The sequence below is a fragment of the Moschus berezovskii genome, chromosome 19 (assembly GCF_049115385.1).
Source record: "Moschus berezovskii isolate FMDL1 chromosome 19, NW_MosBer_1.0, whole genome shotgun sequence".
Lineage (NCBI taxonomy): Eukaryota > Metazoa > Chordata > Mammalia > Artiodactyla > Moschidae > Moschus > Moschus berezovskii.
Genome location: NC_142478.1, coordinates 55,563,018 through 55,585,515, shown reverse-complemented (window position 1 = coordinate 55,585,515; position 22,498 = coordinate 55,563,018). Strand labels below are relative to the sequence as shown.

At 44.8% G+C, this 22,498-nt stretch overlaps 2 protein-coding genes across 18 annotated transcripts in view; both read right to left on the bottom strand.

Annotated features, from left to right (window-relative positions):
* PITPNM2 (phosphatidylinositol transfer protein membrane associated 2) overlaps positions 1-7,769 on the bottom strand; it is a 165,468-nt gene extending 157,699 nt beyond the window's left edge. For 4 of the 7 annotated variants that reach the window (XM_055405143.2, XM_055405150.2, XM_055405151.2 and 1 more), the window contains exon 1: positions 7,718-7,769. The gene's annotated coding sequence lies outside the window, so the exon portion shown is untranslated. Of the gene's footprint in view, positions 1-6,204; positions 6,534-6,857; positions 6,978-7,717 lie in introns of those variants that run through there. The other 3 variants (XM_055405148.2, XM_055405146.2, XM_055405145.2) reach the window with 3 other exon arrangements.
* A 944-nt stretch (positions 7,770-8,713) lies between these two features.
* Positions 8,714-22,498, bottom strand: part of MPHOSPH9 (M-phase phosphoprotein 9) — a 60,140-nt gene continuing 46,355 nt past the window's right edge. For 5 of the 11 annotated variants that reach the window (XM_055404446.2, XM_055404445.2, XM_055404447.2 and 2 more), the window contains 8 exons: positions 22,262-22,387; positions 20,693-20,865; positions 19,404-19,550; positions 18,481-18,601; positions 17,583-17,686; positions 16,654-16,901; positions 16,281-16,349; positions 8,714-12,580 (listed from right to left, as the gene is read on the bottom strand). In XM_055404446.2, the coding sequence (XP_055260421.2) occupies positions 12,479-12,580; positions 16,281-16,349; positions 16,654-16,901; positions 17,583-17,686; positions 18,481-18,601; positions 19,404-19,550; positions 20,693-20,865; positions 22,262-22,387 (1,090 nt within the window). In that variant the 3' untranslated portion in view covers positions 8,714-12,478. Of the gene's footprint in view, positions 12,581-16,280; positions 16,350-16,653; positions 16,902-17,582; positions 17,687-18,480; positions 18,602-19,403; positions 19,551-20,692; positions 20,866-22,261; positions 22,388-22,498 lie in introns of those variants that run through there. The other 6 variants (XR_016035336.1, XR_016035335.1, XR_008683025.2 and 3 more) reach the window with 6 other exon arrangements.

Here is a 22,498-nt window from a genome sequence, read left to right as displayed (position 1 = left end):
AGACCTTTTGCCCTGCTGGGCCACCGCCCCATGCAGCTGAAGGCTGACATGTCCACACCCATCCGGTCAGCATTACCATGGGATGGGAATCAGCCTTGGGATCCCCAAGTCCTCGGGCTTCTTTTAATAACTCTCTGTCTTTCCCCTGCACCACCAACTCCCCACACCATCCCATAAAAGGGAAGTGGGACTGTGGGGCGAGGGCTTTTGGAGAAAAAGCTTTAAGAAAGATTCCAGATTTCACCAAAAAGAGGGTGTGAAACTGCTTTCTCTCTTTAAAAAAAAAAAATCATTTTTATTTTTACAATAAGGACTTAAAAAAACTTATTTGGCTGTGCACACAGCATGTGCAGCTGTGGCATGCAGGATCTAGTTCCCTGACTAGGGATCAAACCCCGGCCCCCTGCATTGGGAGCTTGGAGTCTTAAGCCTTGGACCACCAGGGAAGTCTCGAAACTGCTTTCTCGACGCTCTTCCCCAAGGCGCTTGCTTGGGTTTGATTTGTCTGCTGCCGGGAACCCTGCCTGTTGGTTAATCTGGTTTCCCTCCTCTGGCAAGGGCAGTTGTTAACATGAGTAACTGAAGCAAATGCCAGCCCTCCTCTCCAACAGAGCTCTTTCTGCCTTTGATCATGACGATTTCGCAGGACTTTCTCTTGGTGTTCGCCAGCCTGGAAGTGAGGAAGGCAGAACCCCTGTACCCACTTTACAGGAACAAAGGACCCATGTACAGGACTGCTGCCTGTCGTCAACCCCCGCCAGTAACAAGAACCTGCACCGAGCTGGGAATTAGGGACCTGGGTTCCAGGTTTCCGGGCAGGTCTTGGGCAAGTCGCTTCTCTTCTCTGGCATCACTCATCCTTAACAGGGCGCAGTCCTCAAGGCTCCGGTGTTCCCAGAGCCTCCTGCAAGGCTGGAGAAGACCTGAAAAGGCACCACCAGTCTTGCCATTTTCTCTCCTTTTCCACAGGAAACTTTACTGGAAGGACCCTGGTGATAACCACAGATTTGAAACTCTAAATTCTACACACCTTTCCAGGTGCTGTGACTATCAAAACTCCACCCATTCTTCAAGGCCTCCTTCAAATCCCACCTCTTCCAGGAAGTCAACTCTGACCGCCTTATCCAGAAAGGGCGTCTCCTCCTCTGAACCCTGCCTACTGTTTAAGCCACAGCACAGCCCATGTTACCTGTGGGGCGAATCTCCCTAACCACACTGTGAGTCGAAGTTTTACGTTCGATGTTACTTATTGTATTCAACTCTTTATATGTCCAGTTTTCCAGAAACCCTTTGTGATGACTTATAAAGGAAAAGCAAAGGAGAAAAGGAAAGATATAAGCATCTGAATGCAGAGTTCCAAAGAATAGCAAGGAGAGATAAGAAAGCCTTCCTCAGCGATCAATGCAAAGAAATAGAGGAAAACAACAGAATAGGAAAAACGAGATCTTTTCAAGAAAATTAGAGATATCAAGGGAACATTTCATGCAAAGATGGGCTCGATAAAGGACAGAAATGGTATGGACCTAACAGAAGCAGAAGATATTAAGAAGAGGTGGCAAGAATACACAGAAGAACTGTACAAAAGAGATCTTCACGACGAAGATAATCACGATGGCGTGATCACTCACCTGGAACCAGACATCTCAGAATGTGAAGTCAAGTGGGCCTTAGAGAGCATCACTACGAACAAAGCTAGGGGAGGTTATGGAATTCCAATTGAGCTATTTCAAATCCTGAAAGATGATGCTGTGAAAGTGCTGCACTCAATATGCCAGCAAATATGGAAAACTCAGCAATGGCCACAGGACTGGAAAAGGTCAGTCTTCATTCCAATCCCAAAGAAAGGGAATGCCAAAGAATGCCCAAACTACCGCACAATTGCACTCATCTCACACGCTAGTAAAGTCATGCTCAAAATTCTCCAAGCCAGGCTTCAGCAATATGTGAACCATGAACTTCCAGATGTTCAAGCTGGTTTTAGAAAAGGCAGAGGAACCAGAGATCAAATTGCCAACATCTGCTGGATCATGGAGAAAGAAAGAGAGTTCCAGAAAAACATCTATTTCTGCTTCATTGACTATGCCAAAGCCTTTGACTGTGTGGATCACAATAAACTGTAGAAAATTCTGAAAGAGATGGGAACACCAGACCACCTGACCTGCCTCTTGAGAAACCTGTATGCAGGTCAGGAAGCAACAATTAGAACTGGACATGGAAAAACAGACTGGTTCCAAATAGGAAAAGGAGTATGTCAAGGTTGTATATTGTCACCCTGCTTATTTAACTTATATGCAGAGTACATCATGAGGAACGCTGGGCTGGAAGAAGCACAAGCTGGAATCAAGATTGCCAGGAGAAATATCAATAACCTCAGATATGCAGATGACACCACCCTTATGGCAGAAAGTGAAGAGGAACTCAAAGGCCTCTTGATGAAAGTGAAAGAGGAGAGTGAAAAGGTTGGCTTGAAGCTCAACATTCAGAAAACGAAGATCATGGCATCTGGTCCCATCACTTCATGGGAAATAGATGGGGAAACAGTGGAAGCAGTGTCAGACTTTATTTTTTTGGGCTCCAAAATCACTGCAGATCCTGATTACAGCCATGAAATTAAAAGACGCTTACTCCTTGGAAGGAAAGTTATGACCAACCTAGATAGCATATTAAAAAGCAGAGACATTACTTTGCCAACCAAGGTCCGTCTAGTCAAAGCTATGGTTTTTCCCGTGGTCATGTATGGATGTGAGAGTTGGACTGTGAAGAAAGCTGATCGCCAAAGAATTGATGCTTTTGAACTGTGGTGCTGGAGAAGACTCTTGAGAGTCCCTTGGACTGCAAGGAGATCCAACCAGTCCATTCTAAAGGAGATCAATCCTGGGTGTTCATTGGAAGGACTGATGCTAAAGCTGAAACTCCATACTTTGGCCACCTCATGCGACGAGTTGACTCACTGGAAAAGACTGATGCTGGGAGGGATTGGGGGTGGGAGGAGACGGGGACGACAGAGAATGAGATGGCTGGATGGCATCACCGACTCGATGGACATGTGTTTGAGTGAACTCCGGGAGTTGGTGATGGACAGGGAGGCCTGGCGTGCTGTGATTCATGGGGTCGCAGAGTCGGACACAACTGAGCGACTGAACTGAACTGATATACATGCACAGAGACAGTGTAGTAGAAATTAGTATGCTGACTACGAGGGTGAGTGAATATAATCTCTATATGATCATGTTGCGTTGTCCGTCCAGCGTCCTGGAAGCCAGGGAAGAGGAGGTGACCTGAATCAGTCAGAAATACAGTGCAGGTGGAATGAGCAGAGTCCAGCAGAATTGGGTAGAAACCCGCAGAGCCTTTGGGCAAGTGGGTTGACCTCTCTGTGTCTCAGCTTCTTTCTCTGGGAGAAAGGAAGGTGAACACCACCTCACTTGCAGGGTGCATGGGGCAGCCTTGTGCACACTTACATACAGTACACACACCAAACACATTTCCTTCCCCATCTTCCCTCCCATGATCAGAGGAAGCACGCTACTTTCCCTGCACACAGGGGAGGCAAAGCTTCTAAATTCTAAAATCAATTTTTCAACATGACTCTAAGAAGACTTGAGCAGAGAGGGGGCAATGCCCCTTATTCATTACCCTGGGTTTTAGAGCATAGTGGACAAGGATTTGCCATGGCTGCCATGGCACTATTTGATAACATCCTGGGTACCTAGTGAAAACCTAATAAACACTGATGGAAGGACGCAGAGAGAAGTCATTTGAAGACCACTTAGCGGGCCTTCACTGGTGGTCCAGTGGTAAAGAATCTGCCTGCCAGTGCGGGGGACACAGATTCGATCCCTGGTCTAGGAGGATCCCACATGCCTTGGAGCAACTAAGCCTGTGCGCCAAAACTACGGAGAATACGTGCAGCAACTACTGAAGTGCGAATGCTCTAGAGCCTGTGCTCCGCAATAAGAGAAGCCACCGCAACAAAAAGCCCACAAACGGCAACTAGAGAGCAGCCCCCACTCACCACAACTAGAAAGAAGTCCACACAGCAACAAAGACCCAGGACAGCCAAAAATAAAATAAATAAATCACTTTTTAAACCTCCATTATTAAAAACAAATAAAAGACCACTTAGCTACATCGGTGTCTGGTGGCAGGGGGTCCTGGTGGGCAGGTTTCGGGAGGGCTGTCCACAAGGCTGAGAAGGGGTAGGGAAGGGTCCTGGAAGCACGTGACTGCTCACTCAGGATGGTTCACCTTTCCTGCCCATGACTGAGGACACAGGCATGAGATCACTGGCCTTCCACAACGGAGCATACACACCCCCACCCTCTACTCCATTGTCTTTTCCAAAAGCAGCCAGGCAGAGATCTCGAAGTACCACAAGTTTCCGCTTCTAATCTCTACAGATGAATGGCACTGTTCTCCATGATTGGCTCTTCTCAGAGACCAAATTGGAAAGCCTGAACCAGATGGGATGGTGAGGAGAACATCTGCCTGCTTTCATTTCATTTATGTATTTTTTGGGGGGGCCACACCTCACGGCTTATAGAACATCCCTGACCAGGAATCGAACCCGAGCCTCCTGCTGTGGAAACACAGAGTCTTGGGCACTGGACCGCCAGGGAAGTCCCCATCTGCCTGGTTTTAAAACAGGCCTCTCGATAGGGAGGAAGGCAAAGTTGGGTCCCTGTGAAAGACAATGCACAGTCAACTGGGACAAGGGCTCTTAGCTTCTCACCTTTATCCCATAGACCTTTTCCCTAGAGCCTCCCAAGTGCCAGGCACGGAAGAGGCAGAGAAACAAGATTTAGGGCCAACCCTTGCTCCCCTAGGAGCTCAGTCTAGCAGGGAGGCGCAGGATAACATTCAACTGCCATTCAACTGCCATTTTTTGTGGTAAGTTGAATCAGCATGGGGCACAAAGGTGGAGGTGATGGACTCCACCTGGGAAGGCCAGTGAAGACAAGCCTGGATAGCAGTAACGAACAGTCAAAAAGGCAGAGGATGCAGGGCCTGCAGGGCCTCATAGAAGCAGAGGAATTTTCTTTCAGATTCCATAAGGATCAACCAAGATCAAGAGAAACCTGGTGACTTAGTTACAGATGTTATGGGAGGGCCAGGCCTGGAACCCTGAATCCCAGTCTGGTTCTCTACTGCCTCCCATGCCCAACGAGTGCGGAAGGCCAAAGAGAGAAGTCCATTCCACACCCAGGGCCCAGAGAGCCCACAGTCTGTACCTGGACATCCTCATAGCAGAGCATGTACTGTCCTAGTCATTTGGCAAGTCACTCCCTACAAGAAAAACAGCCCTTCCTAACTCATGGTGTTTCTCTCTGCAAAGGAAGAGGGCTGGGAGTCTTTTTCAATCACCAGCGAAGAATTTAACAGGGACAGTCCAGGAGTCAGATAAGCTAGGGTCCCAGAGCTAAGCTGGGGTGAGGACTTCTACTCCATCCAGACGCTAACGCTGACAGTGCCTAGGATGCTCAAACCCCACCTCCATCCTCCAGGAGCTGACAATCCAGCAGGGGAGATAAGCCAGGCACAAAAGTAACTATAAAATAAGGCAGGTGGCGATAAGAGTCACACAAGAGACCCAGATAAGGTGCAATGGGAGTTCAGAGCAGAGATGAGTCACGCTGGCGGCTTGGCCATGGGGAAGACTCAAATGAAGGGGAGCATTCCCTTCAGAAAGGAGGGAGGGGTCTAGCCTGCCACCCCAATGGCTCCCGGGTGGGGACTGGGGAGAGAGCTAGCAGTGGCTGGAGAAAGATGCTCAAAGGAGGTATCCTCTGAAGAACTCTGCTTTCTAGAGGCGAGGAGGTGGGCACGCCTGAGACTTTCTGCCCTAGCCCATATTTCAGAGGTAGGGACAGGAATGTAGGATGGGGAATCTAGTATTTACTACGTAGGGGGCAACAAATGGGTTGAAAGGGGATAGAGCTAGAAGATTTGCCTTGAAATGACATTTGCCTAGCAAACACACTCTATTTACTCAGAACGTCCATCGGAGGTTTCCCTAAGGGAGAATTAGCTGTATGCTACGGGGGAGGGGGGACTCAAGAGTTTTCCGCTCGCCAAGTCACCCAGCGGCCCTGCACGCCCCCCGCCCCCCACCCCATAAGAAAGACTGAAAGGGATAGGAAGGCAGATGGCTGCTCAGACACAGAGCTGGCACCGCAGGTTTTACAACAGGAAAGGGCGACTCACGGGATGGAGATTGGCCAGATTTTTCCTCCAGTGAGGGGGACACCCGGGAGCACTTCTTCCAAGTCCTAGCCCCCTCTCTCTGAGGGCCACACCCCACGCTTAGGCCCCGGGTACCCACCCAGGCAGGCCAGGGCTGGAGGAAGCGAGAAGCGCAGAGGGCTGGACGGAGGGCTGTGGCCACCACTTCCTCCCGACCCCCAGTCAGGAGCGCGGGCCGGCCGGCCGGGGCAGGCCCAGCACTGCACACACACCTGCCCCTGGGCCGCCGTGACACTTGTCACTGGGGGAGGGGAGCCCTCCGCGCCCCAGCCGGAACCGACGGAAATTCGGAATTAGCATTGGGCCCCCCACCCCCCGAATCCGAGGGCCAGTGCTTGGGATGGGGGGGTCGGGTGCCGGGCTGGGGGCGGATTTCCTCAGCCCGGGTCCCGGCGCGCCACACCCTCCTCCCAGCGCGGGGCGGGGGGCCCGGGGCTCCCACTTTTCCCCGCGTCGACCAGGAGGGCGGGCCGGGGCCTCCGGGAGCCACCGCCCGCCCGGCCGGTGCGGGGGGTGGGGGTCCCCGCCCCGAGCCCGCCGCTCGTGGGGTTCGCTGCGGGCCTGAGGAGGGGGCCAGCCGCGCCGCCTTCCGGCCGGGCCGCCGAGACACTCACCCCGCTCCGCGCGGCGCTGCTCCGTCCTCTTCGGCCGCGCTGGGCCGCCGCCGCCTCACGCGGCCCGGGAGACTCCGGCCCGGCGGCCCCGGCCCGGCCGGCTGCACCCCGCGGCTCCACGCCCCGCCGCCGCCAGCTGGCCCCGGGCGAGCGGCCGGGCTCCCGCGGGCATGCTCCCAGACCGTCGGCGGGCGGGCGGCGAGCGGGCGCACGTGCGGGCCGCCGCGGGTCTGGGCGCTCGGAGCGGGGGCCGCGGGCGGGGATGGAGGCGGCGGCCGGCGGGGCGCGGGGCCGGGCGCGCCCGCGGACCGGCCTGACAGCTCTACACGGCGGCGCCGCCGTGCCCCGCGCGCCCCAGCGGCCGCTGCTGCCCGCGCGTGCCGGGCCCGCCTCGCATTCCCTCACTCGGCGGTGGGCCTGCGCCTCCGTCAGGCCACGCGCGGAGCCGCCCGCCGCCTCCGCCCGCCCGCCGCGAGGGCCAGCCTCCGCCCGGAGAAAGCCCGACAAACTTGGCCCCGCTCGGGCGCCGGGTCTGCGCTCGCCCGGGCGACCCCCGCAAAGGCCTGAAGGTCACTTCCATGTGGGGAGGCGCCGGCCCACGACCTCTTGACCCTTTAACACTGTCAGGCTCACTTGCCAGGAGACACCCCCCACCCCCAACACTACGAGGGGAAAGGAATGAGCAGATTTACAGGAAAGGATAAAAGAAAAAAAAAATCGAGTCCTTTGGGAGTAAAATGACAGAATCAAGGGGAACGAGCCGCAGAAAACTAAGGAAGGCATTTGGAATGTGTGGGCAAACCAAAGGTAGTCAATGGAAGTCCAGACCTTCACACCTGGTGCTTTTATCCGTTACCAACCTGATTCGCAGAAATAGAGGCAACCAGTTCGCCTCTCCTCAGGACACCAAATATGGTCTGAACGGAAAAATGAAAATGCTCTTTGGCAATCAGAAGGCGTGGCAGTAATAGTAGCCAGAGGGTAAGTTCTAGTCCCTGACCTCAAGAAGGAACTGGCAGAGGATCAAAAATAGCTTCATCTTGATATTCCAACCAGACTGGACACTCCAGTTGGACCAAGAGGGTACTGAGTGATATTTAAATCATGAGGTATATATTTAGATTAAGCAAGGATGGCCTTGTCAAGATTAGAAGTAACTGAATTAAACAGGGCACACCCCAAACCTAAGAGTAGTTTACTAAGTATCACTTCTGGAGGAGGAAATGGCAACCCACTCCAGTATTTTTGCCTAGAGAATCCCAAGGACAGAGGAGCCTGGCGGGCTATAGTCCATGGGGTTGCAAAAAGTCAGACACGACTGACTGAGCTTAAGTATCACTTTCTCAGGTTGAAAGGAGCCAGGGAGCGCTTCCCCTTGGGAGGGCGAGTAAGGTGAAGTTAAAAGCAGCCCAAGATGAGTTCAGATCAAGTCAGAGAGAGAACCACCCAGACCAAAGGCTGTCCCATCCATCTCCTTGGACACTGAATGGGCCAACTCCTTCCCTCCACCAAGAGGCACCCTAAGACCCAGTAAAGGTTTCCAGCCCCAGCTGCTGTTTTGAGTCGGCAAGGGATTGAGTCATCATCTGTCTCCTGCACAGGCGTCCAACTGGGCTACATACAGATCCTTTCACTGCTACTTCTGCCTTGACCTTTACTTTTTTGATAAAGGTTAAAAAAAAGTTTTCAGAGCATATAGATTTCCGGAGTGAGGCTCTCTGCCTGTAGGCCAATCAGAACAGAGCCCCTGGACGGCTGCCCTTGTAACCCTGCAGTGCCTGCCCCCAGACCAGTAACCCAGAGGACTTAACACCATTAAAAACCAGAGCCCACAACTGGCCAGCAGGAATAAATACACTGATAGCACAGATGTTTGTATCCACAAATATTTATTCAGTGCCTGTATGCAAAGAGATGGTCCCTGCTCTTGTGGAGCTTACAATTTCATCACTCCAGCATTTGACTAGATTTAAAAACTGCAACAAGGACTGGTCTTTATCTAATGTCAGCAGCACTACAGGAAGCAGATTTTTCACTGTATTGGTCATGGTTACAGTGAAATTGTGAATACAACATTATCTTTGAAGTCTGTAGTCACAGCAATGACATGGCATATAATGTCCAGCAAATGCAAAGTTATGGCTTGATTCCTCCTATTTGAGAGGAGTCTATTGAAATAGAAAACAAATCAGAAGGGGAAAGCTTAGTAACACAGGTTCTAAGAATACTGGTGTAGTTTATTATTAAACTGCCACAGAACTCTTGGCAAGGCGGGAAATCATTTCCTGCAAAATTGGTGCAGTATAATTCATTTAATCAGACCTGCAAATTTCATAACCATGTACAATCACTTGTGATGGGTAAATACGATTTATCTTTGATTCCTTAAGGGCTCTAGATATGTATTTTTATTTTCTAAAGCTTCTTAAAAACTCACAGCACAAGTCGCACATTAAAATTTATTGAAAACTGCTTTTGAGATATCTAAAAATTAAAACGACAGAGATGTCTAACTTCTCAGAATTCAAATAGCATTCAGCCAAGCACCTGGCTTTTCCAAGTTAAAAAGGGGAACAAATTCTGGTTGCTTATCAAACTCCAAAAGCAAATCATAAACTTCATGTTAACTTTCAAACATTCAGTGGCATCCTCTTCCTTTGTGTGGTCCTGCTTCACAGGCCAGCAACTTTAGAAGTCTAATTATGGAACATTGAAAGAAGCAATTATTTTTATTACATTGGCAATACATTTTTTGGCAAAACAACTTATATGAAACAACCCCCAAATCACATTTAAGATTGCAGGGTACCTGAACCTACTACAGAGGCCGTCAGTTACTCATGGAAAAAAAACACACACACACCAGAGGGAAGCTCATTTAAACCCCGAGAAAGCTCATTTTTTGCAAAAAGATGGAGAGAACATCTTTGACCACCTAAGGTATGTCAACCAGCCCAAGGAAGTTTTTAAGTCAATTGCTAGGGACATGGTCTACTTTTCTAAGAAAGCACTGAAATCACTACTTCAAAAGCCTATTTAATAACTCAGAATGAATATGAAATGTACTACTGACTGAAAACTTAAGAGACACCAGGCACTTTGCATATAATCTCCCATAATGGAAGGAAGTTTATCTTATCTTTCATGGAGGAAAGCCTGAGCAGGGTGTGATCCAAGTCTGGCTCACCTGTCCCCTGTCCAGCTCCTGCAGTCCTAGTGTGGATTAGTAGGTATATCCACTTGGCACCTTCAAGCAGTCAAGCACATTCCTCCCTTGGGCGGTTCAGTGAAAGGAAGGCAGCAGGTCTGGGTGACGGAAGAGCAGTAATTCTATTTGAATTTTAAATGCACTTCCTAGAAGTGGAAGATTCACTCAGTAAAAAAACCTAACTGCAGTTAGCAACTAAAGTATAGTTTACCTCCCTGGGATATAACACTTGCTTTTTAAGGTTGTCACCTTTCCAGCTTTTAGGCTGTTTTTAAACAGAGTAGTTGTACATTAAGCATTACCAAAAGGAAAGACGGTTGGAAGGATTTTCCTTGGTGTCCCTCTTCACAGCTATGGAGAGAAAAGAATTTTTTTTAAATTTCTGAAGTGACTGATACTTCCAGTTTATGACATGTCACAAATCAAATCACATGTTTCCTGAGAGGCACAGAAGACACTTTAATGGGGCTTAAATACTGGAATATGACTACTAAAGAAGATAACTCCCTGGTAAGATAAAACTCTAATCTCTTCTGAAAGGGCAATTTCCTATTCTTTGGAATGTAACAGACTTTACAATAAAAGCAGGGAACAATGAAACAGGCTAACAATTTTCCAGTGAGTTTTTAATGTCATGAATAGGAACATATTAAAGGGAGTATCACTGGAAAAGTCAATCCCTTTATTAAGTTTTGACACAGCTATACTGGAGATTGATTAAAATGAACGTTTTCTTCACTAGAACTAAGAGATTAAAAAGAAGAAAAAAAAAAAAGACTAGAAAAAAATACCGGGAATAAGGCACTTGATTCTGATGAATAACTCTGATTAGCCCGAGGTCTTCCACAGGTTGCAGGAGGTGGGAGCAAAGGTTTGATTCATGGACAGGAAGGAGCAGGAGAAGCAGCTGTCAGTTGGTTCCCCTTGCTGAGAACCCCCCACAACGCTGAGCAGGGAGCCTGAGGAGGGAGCCAGGCCTGGAGCTCAGGCAGAGGAAGCTTTGGTGAAGGGTGCTCAAAGATTCTTTGAGATCCCTGCTCGAAGGCATACATAGACCTTAGTGGAATATCGGGTGGCTTGGCTCGCCGAAACTACATGCTATTAAGAGCCACAGGGAGGAAGACAAAAAGCTCAAAAGTAAACCAAACTTTAAAACCTGAATCAGTGGGAATTAGTGTTGAAAGTGTGGAATGAGTCTTGTTTATCAACACATACTGAGCTTGAGTGGCCACCAAAAAAGTGAGCAGCTGAGGAGCCCAGACCTTGACCAGCAGTCAGGACCTCTACCTGCCATACTTCTTGTCAGATCACAGTCTCCTGACTACATGGAATTTCTGAGAGCAGGAGGCACTGCCAAGGCAGTGGGCTGGAGCCCCCAGCAAGGCCAATCGAAAGGCACGGAGCTCTATCTAGACACATTACCTATGCAGTAACAAGCAGCATAAGCTGCTCTGACCTCCACATACTGTTCTTACAGCAGCTACTATGGAAGTGTTTTTCTTCATTGGGAGGGTGGGGGGTTGGGGGGGATGGTGGAGAGATGTTAAAAACGTCTTCCTGACAATCTAACATCTGAGGCCGTGTGCTCTGAGGAAACTGCTCTTACAACCTCACTGGGTGGTGGCCTGTATTTCATCAAAGCTTTTTATCATCTCATTGTCAAAGGTGGGACACAAGTTACATTCAGAAAGATGGGCAGAAAGCTACAGCTCTCCAACTGACTTTTTCTGGAAAGTACTACATATATCATAAAATTAGAGATTTCCATCTCTAGCATTTTTCTTTCTTACAAATAAGAAAGCTGAAGGGAAAAAGAATGAAATATTCTCACTTTCAGAGCTTTCCAATATTCCATTATTTCCAACATTTCCATTATTAACTCTAATATTCACTCTAAGACACATTTCAAAAGGAATTACATTACCATTTTTTAAAAAAACTTCAACATAGCTAAATCTAGTGTATGCTTTTTTTTTGCATTCAGCATGTATTACTCTATCACTGTGGAAGCTCTTCTTAAGTATTTATTTAAAAAAACTAGAATCATATTCACAACGTAGAACAAGTTTATAAAATTGGTGTGCAAAGTTCATCGTAAAAGGATAACACTATGTTTAGAAACAAAGCTGCCTCCCCTGTTATATTTGTTTATTCTTGATATAAACAGGAGACGTATACTATTTTAAAATAATACTTTTTAAATAGTAAAATATACAAGAGATTCCTGAGCATAACAAAAATATCTTGAAAATATGTGGCCATCTGAAGTATAAAATAGCAAGTGTAAAGAATAGCATGATTGTAAAACTACATTTGAAGGCTTAGAAACAGTATAAAATAGTTTGCCTTTTTTGAGTGCATAATTATACATTAGTGCAAACAAAAATGTCTCAAAATTTAATGACTACAAATCTCAAAGATTTGCAGAGGTGCGCAAAACATGGAATTTCTTTAAAGTCATGCGAACAGAACCCAGCTCTCGATTAATCTTCTCCAAACGATCTTCCAAGGCTTCCTGGGCGAAAATAAAGGAAAAAACTTGATCAGCATTCTACCGAGTTCACCAATTCTATAAGTACCACCAAAATGACCTCTCAGCAAATGAGCAAGTTTAAACATCAAAATTAAAATTATTTTGGCTTTTATACAAATCATTCTTTACATTATTTCATTTAAACTATAAACATAAATCAACTTTTCAACCATTCAAGGTAACTGCTGAACTTTAAATATTCTCAATATGTTTGATACAATCTGCGAATTATAGCAACAGCAACCCAGTTCTCTAGAAGGAGAGAATTATTTGACTCTGCTGAACTGAGAACAGTACAAGAGGAACCTAGAAGGTTCTTCATACATTTCCCCAGAAAAAATGGACACATCTGATTGGTGCTATAACCCACTTATATCAGATAACTTTCTTCTGACCAAAATTTCTAGGTTAAAAAGGGAAAATGCTGGAGGAGACCTTTCCAAGAAACAAGACATTGTATAATGAATCAGTGTAACAACTGCTATTTTAAAATAAATACTACTACTGTTAAACAGTACCTGAAATATATATTCACCACTTTAGGTATTTTATTCAGTACTAACTCCAATGGTATCCTGAAATAAAACCTAAAAATTTTCTCTTCAACAACTTTCACTGTAAGAAATTAACAGTTCATTTTTAGAATATTCAGAAGACAGAAGAGCAAAAAGTAAGTAACAACCACTGTTCCTCTTTCCTGTTTTTTTTATGTAGATAGGAACATCATTTTTAAGAAAAATCAAACACTTCAATGTTTTTCAATTTAACTTTCTTGTTATGGAATATCCTTTATGAGATCATTTTAAATTAAATATGTATTCTGAAACATGCCTCTACACATACCCAGAAATATTGCCTTAGTAATCATTCCCTCGAGTAAAAAGGCTAGGTCCAAAAAACTGTGTAATTTTAAAGCTCTGGATGCATGTCAAGCTGAACTCCAAGAAGTCTGTGACATTTTCTCCTTACCCAGTGTTGAAGAATAAGCTTTTCCCTAGCCCAGGTATCACTGTTGTTTTTTTTGTTTGTTTTACACCTGCCAATGTAAGAGCTTACAAATGATGCATGCACATGTGTGTGTGCGCAGCTGTGTCCAAGTCTTTGCAACCCCATGGACTGTAACCCACCAGGCTCCTCTGTCCATGGGATTCTCCAGGCAAGAATAATGGAGTGGGCTGTCATTTCTTTCTCCAGATTTTTCCCGCCCAGGTATCAAACCCACGGCTCCTGTGGCTCTTGCACTGGCAGGCAGTTTCTTTACCACTGAGCCTCCTGGGAAGCCTTAAAAATTATTCTTTTGTTAAAATGTGTGTGTGTTTTTTTTTAATTCAATAGTGAGGTGGAGCATTTTTCATCTTTTTTTGCCCTTTTTTACTTACGAATCCTACACAAGCATCTTCAGCCCTTTTTTTTGTTATTGCCCTCTGTTTTCTTACTATATTGAAACAGCTTTGACATACATGACCGGAAACTAAGGCCCTTTAAAAGTCTTATTTTAAGAGCTTGTTGGGACTTCCCTGGTGGCTCAGTGGTAAAGAACCTGCCTGCCAATGAAGGAGACACGAGTTCGATCCCTGGTCCAGGAAGATCCCCTATGCTGCAAAGCAACTAAGCCAGTGTGCCACAACTATTGAGCCTGTGCTCTAGAGCCAGGGAGCCACAATTACTGAGCCCACGTGCCACAGCTACTGACGTCCGCACACTCTAGAACCTGTGGTCCACAACAAGAGAAGTCACCACAACAAGAAGCCCACACACTACCACTAGAAAAAAGTCCGCACAGCAGCGAAGACCCAGCATAGCCCAAAATAAAAATAAATAAAATTATAAGGAGCTTGGGCCTCCCTGATAGCTCAGTCGGTAAAGAATCCAATCCCTGTGTCGGGAAGATCCCCTGGAGAAGGGATAGGCTACCCACTCCAGGATTCGTGGGCTTCCCTTGTGGCTCAGCTGGTGAAGAATCTGCCTGCAATGCGGGAGACCTGGGTTCAATCCCTGGGTTGGGAAGATCCCCTGGAGAAGGGAAAGGCTACCCACTCCAGGATTCTGGCCTGGAGAATTCCATGGACCAGTGACTTTCACTTCACTTCATAAAAAGCTTATCATCATTATGTAAACATATATGGAACCAAATGTTTCAGATACATTTAGAATTAGAGAACCAATAAATTTTTCTTCTGCCTTCCCAATAAACTGCTTTATTTATTTATTTTTGGCTGCACCTTGTGACTTGTGGAATCTGGGACCAGGATCAAACCTGTGCCACCTGCAGGGGAATCGCAGAGTCCTAACCACTGGACCACCAGGAAATTTCTCAGTAAACTACTTAAAAATGAGTTTCATGTGTTGAGTCTTACCAATTATTGAATAAAAACTTTCAGAGCAACAAAGACAATGAAAGAAAGTCAGAAAAAAAGAGACGTTAATGATAACAAAGATCCCATGTGGGATCTTCCTGGACTGGGGATCGAACTCATGTCTCCTTCACTGGCAGGCAGATTCTTTACCACTGAGCCACCAGGGAAGTCCCAACAAGCTCTTAAAATAAGACTTTTAAAGGGCCTTAGTTTCTGCTCATGTATGTCAAAGCTGTTTCAATACAGTAAGAAGACAAACAGCAACAACAAAAAGGGCTGAGAATGCTTGTGTAGGATTCGTAAGTAAAAACCTAGGAAAAGACCTCTTCTTCTTCCTATGTGTCTCTCTTTCCTTCTGTTATCACAGATCAACCTGAGAATGAACTTTTCCTGACATTAAGGCACTGAAAAGCCAAAGCACGCAGTTACATGAGACACAGCACTGATGTGATGTTTAAAATGTTACAAAAAGAGATTTAAAATGTCCCATGGTTTCATGCATTTTATTGATAATTCTCTTTGAAAAGCAACTAAAAGAAAGGCACACGGGCCATTTCACCTGCACCATCTCCTGCTCAATAATGGAATCACATCTCTCTTTTTAACCTCACATCTATTCCAGTTGCAAAGTGCCACTGTTTTACACGTTTACTAAATGGAAAGAGAGAAATAATTTGCAGTTTGGGGAGGAAAAAACAAAACACAAAAAGAGAGATTTAATGTGAGAGCCTTAACAATGTAGAAATCTGTTAACAGACATCTTGCCATTTGCTCCCAAGTTAGTTTCTTAAAAACATGATGGCATGAATGCCTTTTTCTTGGAAGTATCAAGTGAAATCACTTTGTTCCTGAAAGCTAGCATCAAGTTATAAAATATGCTGTCATTACTAAACACTTCCCATAAAGGCTAAAAGTTCTGATCGACTGTTTCAGTGTGCCTAAAAACTGACATTAAAGAACCACTGTGGGGGCTGTGCGGACTTCCCTGGTGGCCCAGTTGTTAAGCATCCACCTGCCAACGCAGGGGACATAGATTTGATTCCTGGACCGGGAACTAGGATCCCACATGCCTCAGGGCAACTAAACCCATGTGCCACAACTACTGAGCCCTCGCTATAGAGCCCACTCTCTGCAACAAGAAAAACCAGCGAAACAAGAAGCCCATGCACCACAACCAGAGAAAGCCCGCACGCAGCCAGTGAAAACCCAGCACAGCCATAAGTAATAAATACTTTTTTAAAATTAGAAGAAAAAAAATCCTCGTGGTTAAATGGAGCACTGACTAGCATCAGGCCTAGAAGCAGATTCAAGCTAAGACACTTCACCTGATTTAATCTCGTCTGCAAAGTGACTCGTCCTCCAGTAGAAGGCATTCGGCTTAGTGCTGCCTCAATCTGGTAACACACACAAAAAAACGTTTAAATAAAAATAGGGGAATTCTAATTACTGGCGAGGATGTTTATAACAGAATGGAAAGAAAAGACGTCAGCCTAGTATTTCCTTGTCCATCTCGACTTCACCTGAGTTCCCTCTGACACGATTAGTAACGACAGCTCGGTTCACACATGTTTCCAGCACAGCTTTGTGTGGCATCAACAGTAACTTCCTGTGTTTGACTCAATAATTCCCTTCTGACTGTTCCTCAGACATATGTACTAAGTTAGACAAAGATTTAAAACTTTTTTTGTTTGTTTTTACCTGGTCTTTTTCTTTTGTAAGTTCATCAAAAAACCGTTCCGTTTCAGCTAGGGTCCTTATCTTTGCTGTATACTCAAAATTGTTACCCTGTGGCGCTGTGGAGACAGGCTGACACTGTTCATAGCTAACTGACTTGTTCTTCTCCCAGGCTGGTCTCACAGAGACTTTCTTCGCTCCATTTGGCAACGGTTCGGGGGAAGAGCTATGATTAACATGGATGTCAGTGGCTTTTTCTGAGTATTTTTTTTCTGCCAGAGAGAAAAGAAATTTCTTCCTTATCAGCTCTTCTCAGAGAGCATGTACACACTAAATATGCTACCCAACTTCACTTTCTGGAAATGGCTGCTACATGGTCAAAAAAACGTTAATGAAAAGAAAATATGTAATCACTCATATATACTCAGCTTTTTCTCCTCAGAATTCTTAAAACCTTTCCCTCAGTCTGACAATCTTCACATCTCCCCTAAATAAACGTATGCAAACTTTCTGTAAATTTGAAGCAAAAAATATTTTAAAATTAAGCAACACTTTTAGTAGACATATATCAACATCACAGAGTTAGCATTTTAAGGGCCTGCCCAAGCAATTTCATGTATATTATTTTATAACTTTATCTCAAACGGAAAGTACAAGTGAGAAAAAGGAAAAAACATCCAAAGCCTAAGTTGTACATAAGTTATAGAATATAAAAAACTGAACAGTATGGCCCTGGTAATTAAACATGAACATCCCCTGACCTCAGTTTCCCAACTTTCCAATAAGGATAACACTTACAAACAATATGAGCGTCAAAAATGCTTATTTTTAGAGGCCCTTGGGTAAAAAAAAGGATTTAAGTGCAGGCTATAATGACATCTAGAGCCTTGATACCAGAAACTCACAAAATCAATGACTAAAACCATAATTAATAATTTTTTAGGAAAAGATACCTTCCGCGTCATCTAGAGGAAGAAACTGGAGTTGTTTCCTTGGATTGGAACGTTGTACAGTAGACACAGGAACAGTATCTAAATCATCCAAAAGTATATCAAATCTATTGAATGAAGCAAGTTACTTGTGAGAAAAAAATGTTAACCGATGTTCCCTATTCTCCACTAGACAGATGAGCTGGCATCCAAGTTAACTCACATATTTACATATCTTTTAAGAGAGAAAGGTGGTCATATATTTTTTAAAACTGAAATTTAAATAATATTTTCTGACACAAAATTACATTTACATACTGGCGACTAAAAGCATTTACTGATACATGATCTCATCTGATCTTTGTAACAACCATATGAAATAAGCAGGGAGGCATTATTATCCCTGTTTTATAGAAGAAGAAACTGAGGTTCAATATGCTTCATTAATTTTCCCCAACAGCCTGAAAGAGCTGGTCCACCAGCTCTCGTGTCTTAAGAGTCAGTGGTTGTCTTACACCACAGCACACACTGCAGACCACCCTTCAGAGAGAACAACCTCCTCAGGAGCACAGGTAAACTGATGTTTAGTGCCAGGGCCATACCAGGACAGCCCACTTTCTTGTACAAATGGCCCACAGTTTTCCTTATACCTTAAACCTTTTTAGGAAAACAAAGAATTATTCTGTATCCAAAAGCTGGAAGGGGTTCTGAGGCAATATTTAAATTTTAGAGTAGCCAGTTCACACGGTTAAAAACTGTTTTCATGTATTATAGTACTTTTTTTAGTAGAGCGTTTATTTAAATGATTTAAATCCACAGAATCCCCACTGACAACTGAAAAATTAGTGATAGCCAGATGTAAAAGATGACATTTAAAAAAAATCAATTCTATACATATTTTATTCTATTTTAGAGAACTTACCGAATCGGGCTGCTTTCATTTTTGCTAAGTAGATGACTAAATCCTGGGGACAAATTTTCTTTAGGGGATCGCTTTGGACTATACGCCACGGTCACTGGTGTTAACATAATCTCTCTTTTTGCTATAGGGGAAAATGAAGAGGGGACAGTCTTCTCCTTCTATGTATGGGCTATGTTGGCAAAACACAGAAAAGTACTGAAAGAAAAACTAACTTTAAAAAGAATACATTTTCACTGTAAAACTTTTTGAAAGATAAACAAGAGTATACAAAATTAAAACAATTCATACTTCTATCTAGAGGAAACCACTGGCCACATTTTACTCTATCAGACTGTCGTTGCAGTGCTCTGTCTCAAAACTGGTTTTTCAGGATTTTAGAAGTCGACTGGAAATACGATGGAAACACCAGTGCACCTATGAACATTTCTAAGAGCACAGTCATATATGAATTTCTTCAGCTGCTTATGAAAATGGAAATTAAGGATACAGAAATCCAATGCTTAACTTTAAAATCATACTTGCAACTGGCTAAAGAAAAAGTTGACTAATGCTGAGTAACTTTAGGTAACTACATTAAAAAAAAAATCTTTTTTTCAGGCTAGCTTAATTTGTTTGAACTAATGTTTAATTAGTCAGTCATCAAAATGTTTGAGTTTGACTCAAAAACTGAAGTGGTATTAGTTGCAAAACATTTGTGGGACACACATAAAAATCTCACTTTGATAAACAGTGAGAATTTCTTCCGTTATGGTCATAGTAACTGTGCAATCAGACAGTGTTACTGAACAAGACGCCATTTAGAGATTCGGTGTTCAGAGCACTGTACTAGGTGCTAAGAAAAGCATAAGGGAAGCAGAAAGCATCAATGTGTACAGCTCAGATGCCACTCTTCCAAGCCCAAGACAGAAACCTCTAACCCTTACTTGGAGTATTCGATTTACGATTTGAAGGTGGCAAAGATGATGATCTCTGTGAAGCAGAATTAAACCTCTTTTGTCTGTGCTGGGCACCCTTCTCTGGGGACCGACTTGCACTGACTGAAGAGTCAGTTGGCCGAGGATTCACCAATTCTGTAACAGAAAAATGTAAAAAACAGAACAAATCTAGCTTCAGTTATCTGCCTTCATCAACAGATGGTTACACAAAGCAAGCAATTCTTCCATCTAGATTATAATGATTATTTGCAAATGCACCACATTACAATGAAAATGTTGGTGAAGAAAAATGTGGGAGTTTTTAATGAATTCATTCTGGTTCTCTGTTTACAACTGGCATTCAAGGTGATTTTTCAAGAGAGTTTATTTTTAGAAAACAGGTCACTAATTTATTTACTAGGAGATACTGCTTAGGAAATGCAACGCCAAAGACGTTAATGACGTGATTAACAGGCCTGACCAAATAAGCTCCAGAGAAAGTACAAGTGCCTGGACCTGTGAAACACACTTCAAGTATTAAACACACTTCTTGGGCTTCCCTGGTGGCTCAGTGGTAAAGAATCTGCCTGCCAATGCAGGAGATACGGGTTCAATCCCTGATCTGGGAAGATCCCACATGCTGTGGAGCAAATAAGCTTGAGCGCCTTAACTATTAAGCCTGATATAGAGCCCGGGAGCTCTTAACTACTGAACCCATACACTGCAACTACTGAAGCCCACACACCCTAGAGCCTGTTCTCCACAAGAGAAGCAGCAAGAAGAACAGCCACAACAAAGATTAGCCCCTGCCAGCCACAACAAGAAAGAAGCCTGGGTGGCAACTAAGACCCAGCACAGCCAAAAATAAACAAATGAAATTATTAAAAAATACACAGACTTCTTGTCCTACTGACAGATGCTCAGTAGGCAAGAAAGGGAGCACAGGAAATGTCCCATATCACTTTATGACCCCAAACGCCTGGGGTGACCTTCTGTTGTGTGCAAGCAAGACGAGCTGAGGCAGAAAGTTTCAAACACTCTTCAGAATGTCACAGAAACCTTTAATAAGAGACTAACACGTCATTTACTTTGTATAAAAGGTATGTGTGTAACAACAAGGATACATTAACAACTAGTGGATTCAACTGTCTGAAATCAGGCTGAAGCAGCAGGAAAATAAATTTAACCTTTTATTACTTGGGGCATTCCATTTTAAGAAGGTATATAGTTGGGGGAGAAAGGGGAGGAGATCTATGTATGCATCTATATTTCTATCATACAAGGAATAAAATACTTACTATTTGAGGTATCCTCTTTCTCTGTCTGTGTGCCCCAATTTTTAAATACTTTTTCTTCATCAAGTTCTTTCAGAGCTTTCATGATTGGTGTGTCTAAAGTCTCTCTCTGCTTTTTTATCAATAAACTTGGTGAACTTCCAGGTGAAAGATCCTTTTCCAGAGAAGAATGGTACCTTAAATAGTAATTACAAGACACACAGTGCTATGACCTGAATATTTTCTGTCTCCTCAAAATTCTTATGTTCAATGAGATTCGTATGATGAATTCTTACTCTCAACGCGATGGTTTGTATGTGGGGGGCAGGGAGGCGGGGCCTTGAAGGTGATTAGGTTTTGATGATAACATGAGAGTGAAGCCCCTACGCTGGGGTTAATACCTTTATAAAAAGAGGAAGAGATATCTTGATCTCTCCCTCCATACATGCACCAAGGAAAGGCCACATGAGGACAGAATCAGGCCCCAGTCATGCTGGCACCCTGATCTCAGATGGCCCACCTCCAGAGCTGTGGAAAGTAACTGTTTGTTGCTTAAGTCACCCAGTCAAGGGTGCTGTAACAGCCTGAACTAAGACGGTTTACTGGGATTATTACTAAACTAGAGGAATAACATGTGGAGAGGAACTGGCAACCCACTCTAGTACTCTTGCCTGGAAAATCCCATGGACAGAGGAGCCTGGTGGGCTGCAGTCCATGGGATCGCCAAGAGTCGGACATGATTGAGTTACTTCACTTTCACTTTTCACTTTCATGCATTGGAGAAGGAAATGGCAACCCACTCCAGTGTTCTTGCCTGGAGAATCCCAGGGATGGGGGAGCCTGGTGGGCTGCCGTCTATGGGGTCACAGAGTCAGACACGACTGAAGCGACTTAGCAGCAGCAGAGGAATAACATGAGAGTTGATAGTTATACTCCACAATGAATACATACGCTTTTCAATACAAATCAATAAAACTGAACCTGTTATATAAGACGAGTGTTTCCCAATCCTTTTCACAGCCTAGCGCATGTTGTTGTTTAGTCGCTAAGTCGCATCTTTCTCTCTTGTGACCTCATGGACTGTAGCCCACCAGGCTCCTCTGTCCATGGGATTTCCCAGGCAAGAATACTAGAGTGGGTTGCCATGCCCTCCTCCAGGGTATCTTTCTGACCCAGGGATAGAACCAGCATCTCCTGCATTAGCAGGCGGGTTCTTAATCACTGAGCCACCACGGAAGCACTCAGAGAAATATATTATTTATATGGCACTCTGGAGGAAATGAATGAGGTTGCTTCTGGGGGCTCCGGTGATCCATAGGGTGAGGATCAACCTCGCGTCCTAACTGCAAACCCATGCACAGGGTACATGGCTATGCCAGAGGCACAAGTGCAGAGGCTCTGCATGGCCTGTGAAAGGAAAATTTCCTAAAAGCACTAGCCTTTCAAAGTAAAATAAAAATCAGATCCTCAAAATTAAGATATGAAAGGAACAAGGAGATGGCTCTTTAAACCTTCCTGAACTTTGAAAGGCAACTGAAATCTCTAAGAAAAGTTAACAGTGCCTAAATGAGATCTTCGATGGAGCTGTCTCACCCAGGAAGGCAGGCATCCTCTGGCTGGCTGTCCACCTTGGTGTCCAGGGGCTGCCCAGTGAAGATGGAATGCTCCGCTCCTGGGATCAGCCACTTCCTCCGGCTGACGTCTGAGCCCGCCAGTGTGCTGTGAGGATGAGAAGTGTGCTCAGACGCTGCAAGGTCTGCGCTCTGGTTTAGGCTGAACACAGACAGCAGACAACCTGCTCTGAAATACTATTTCCACCCAGGTATTGAA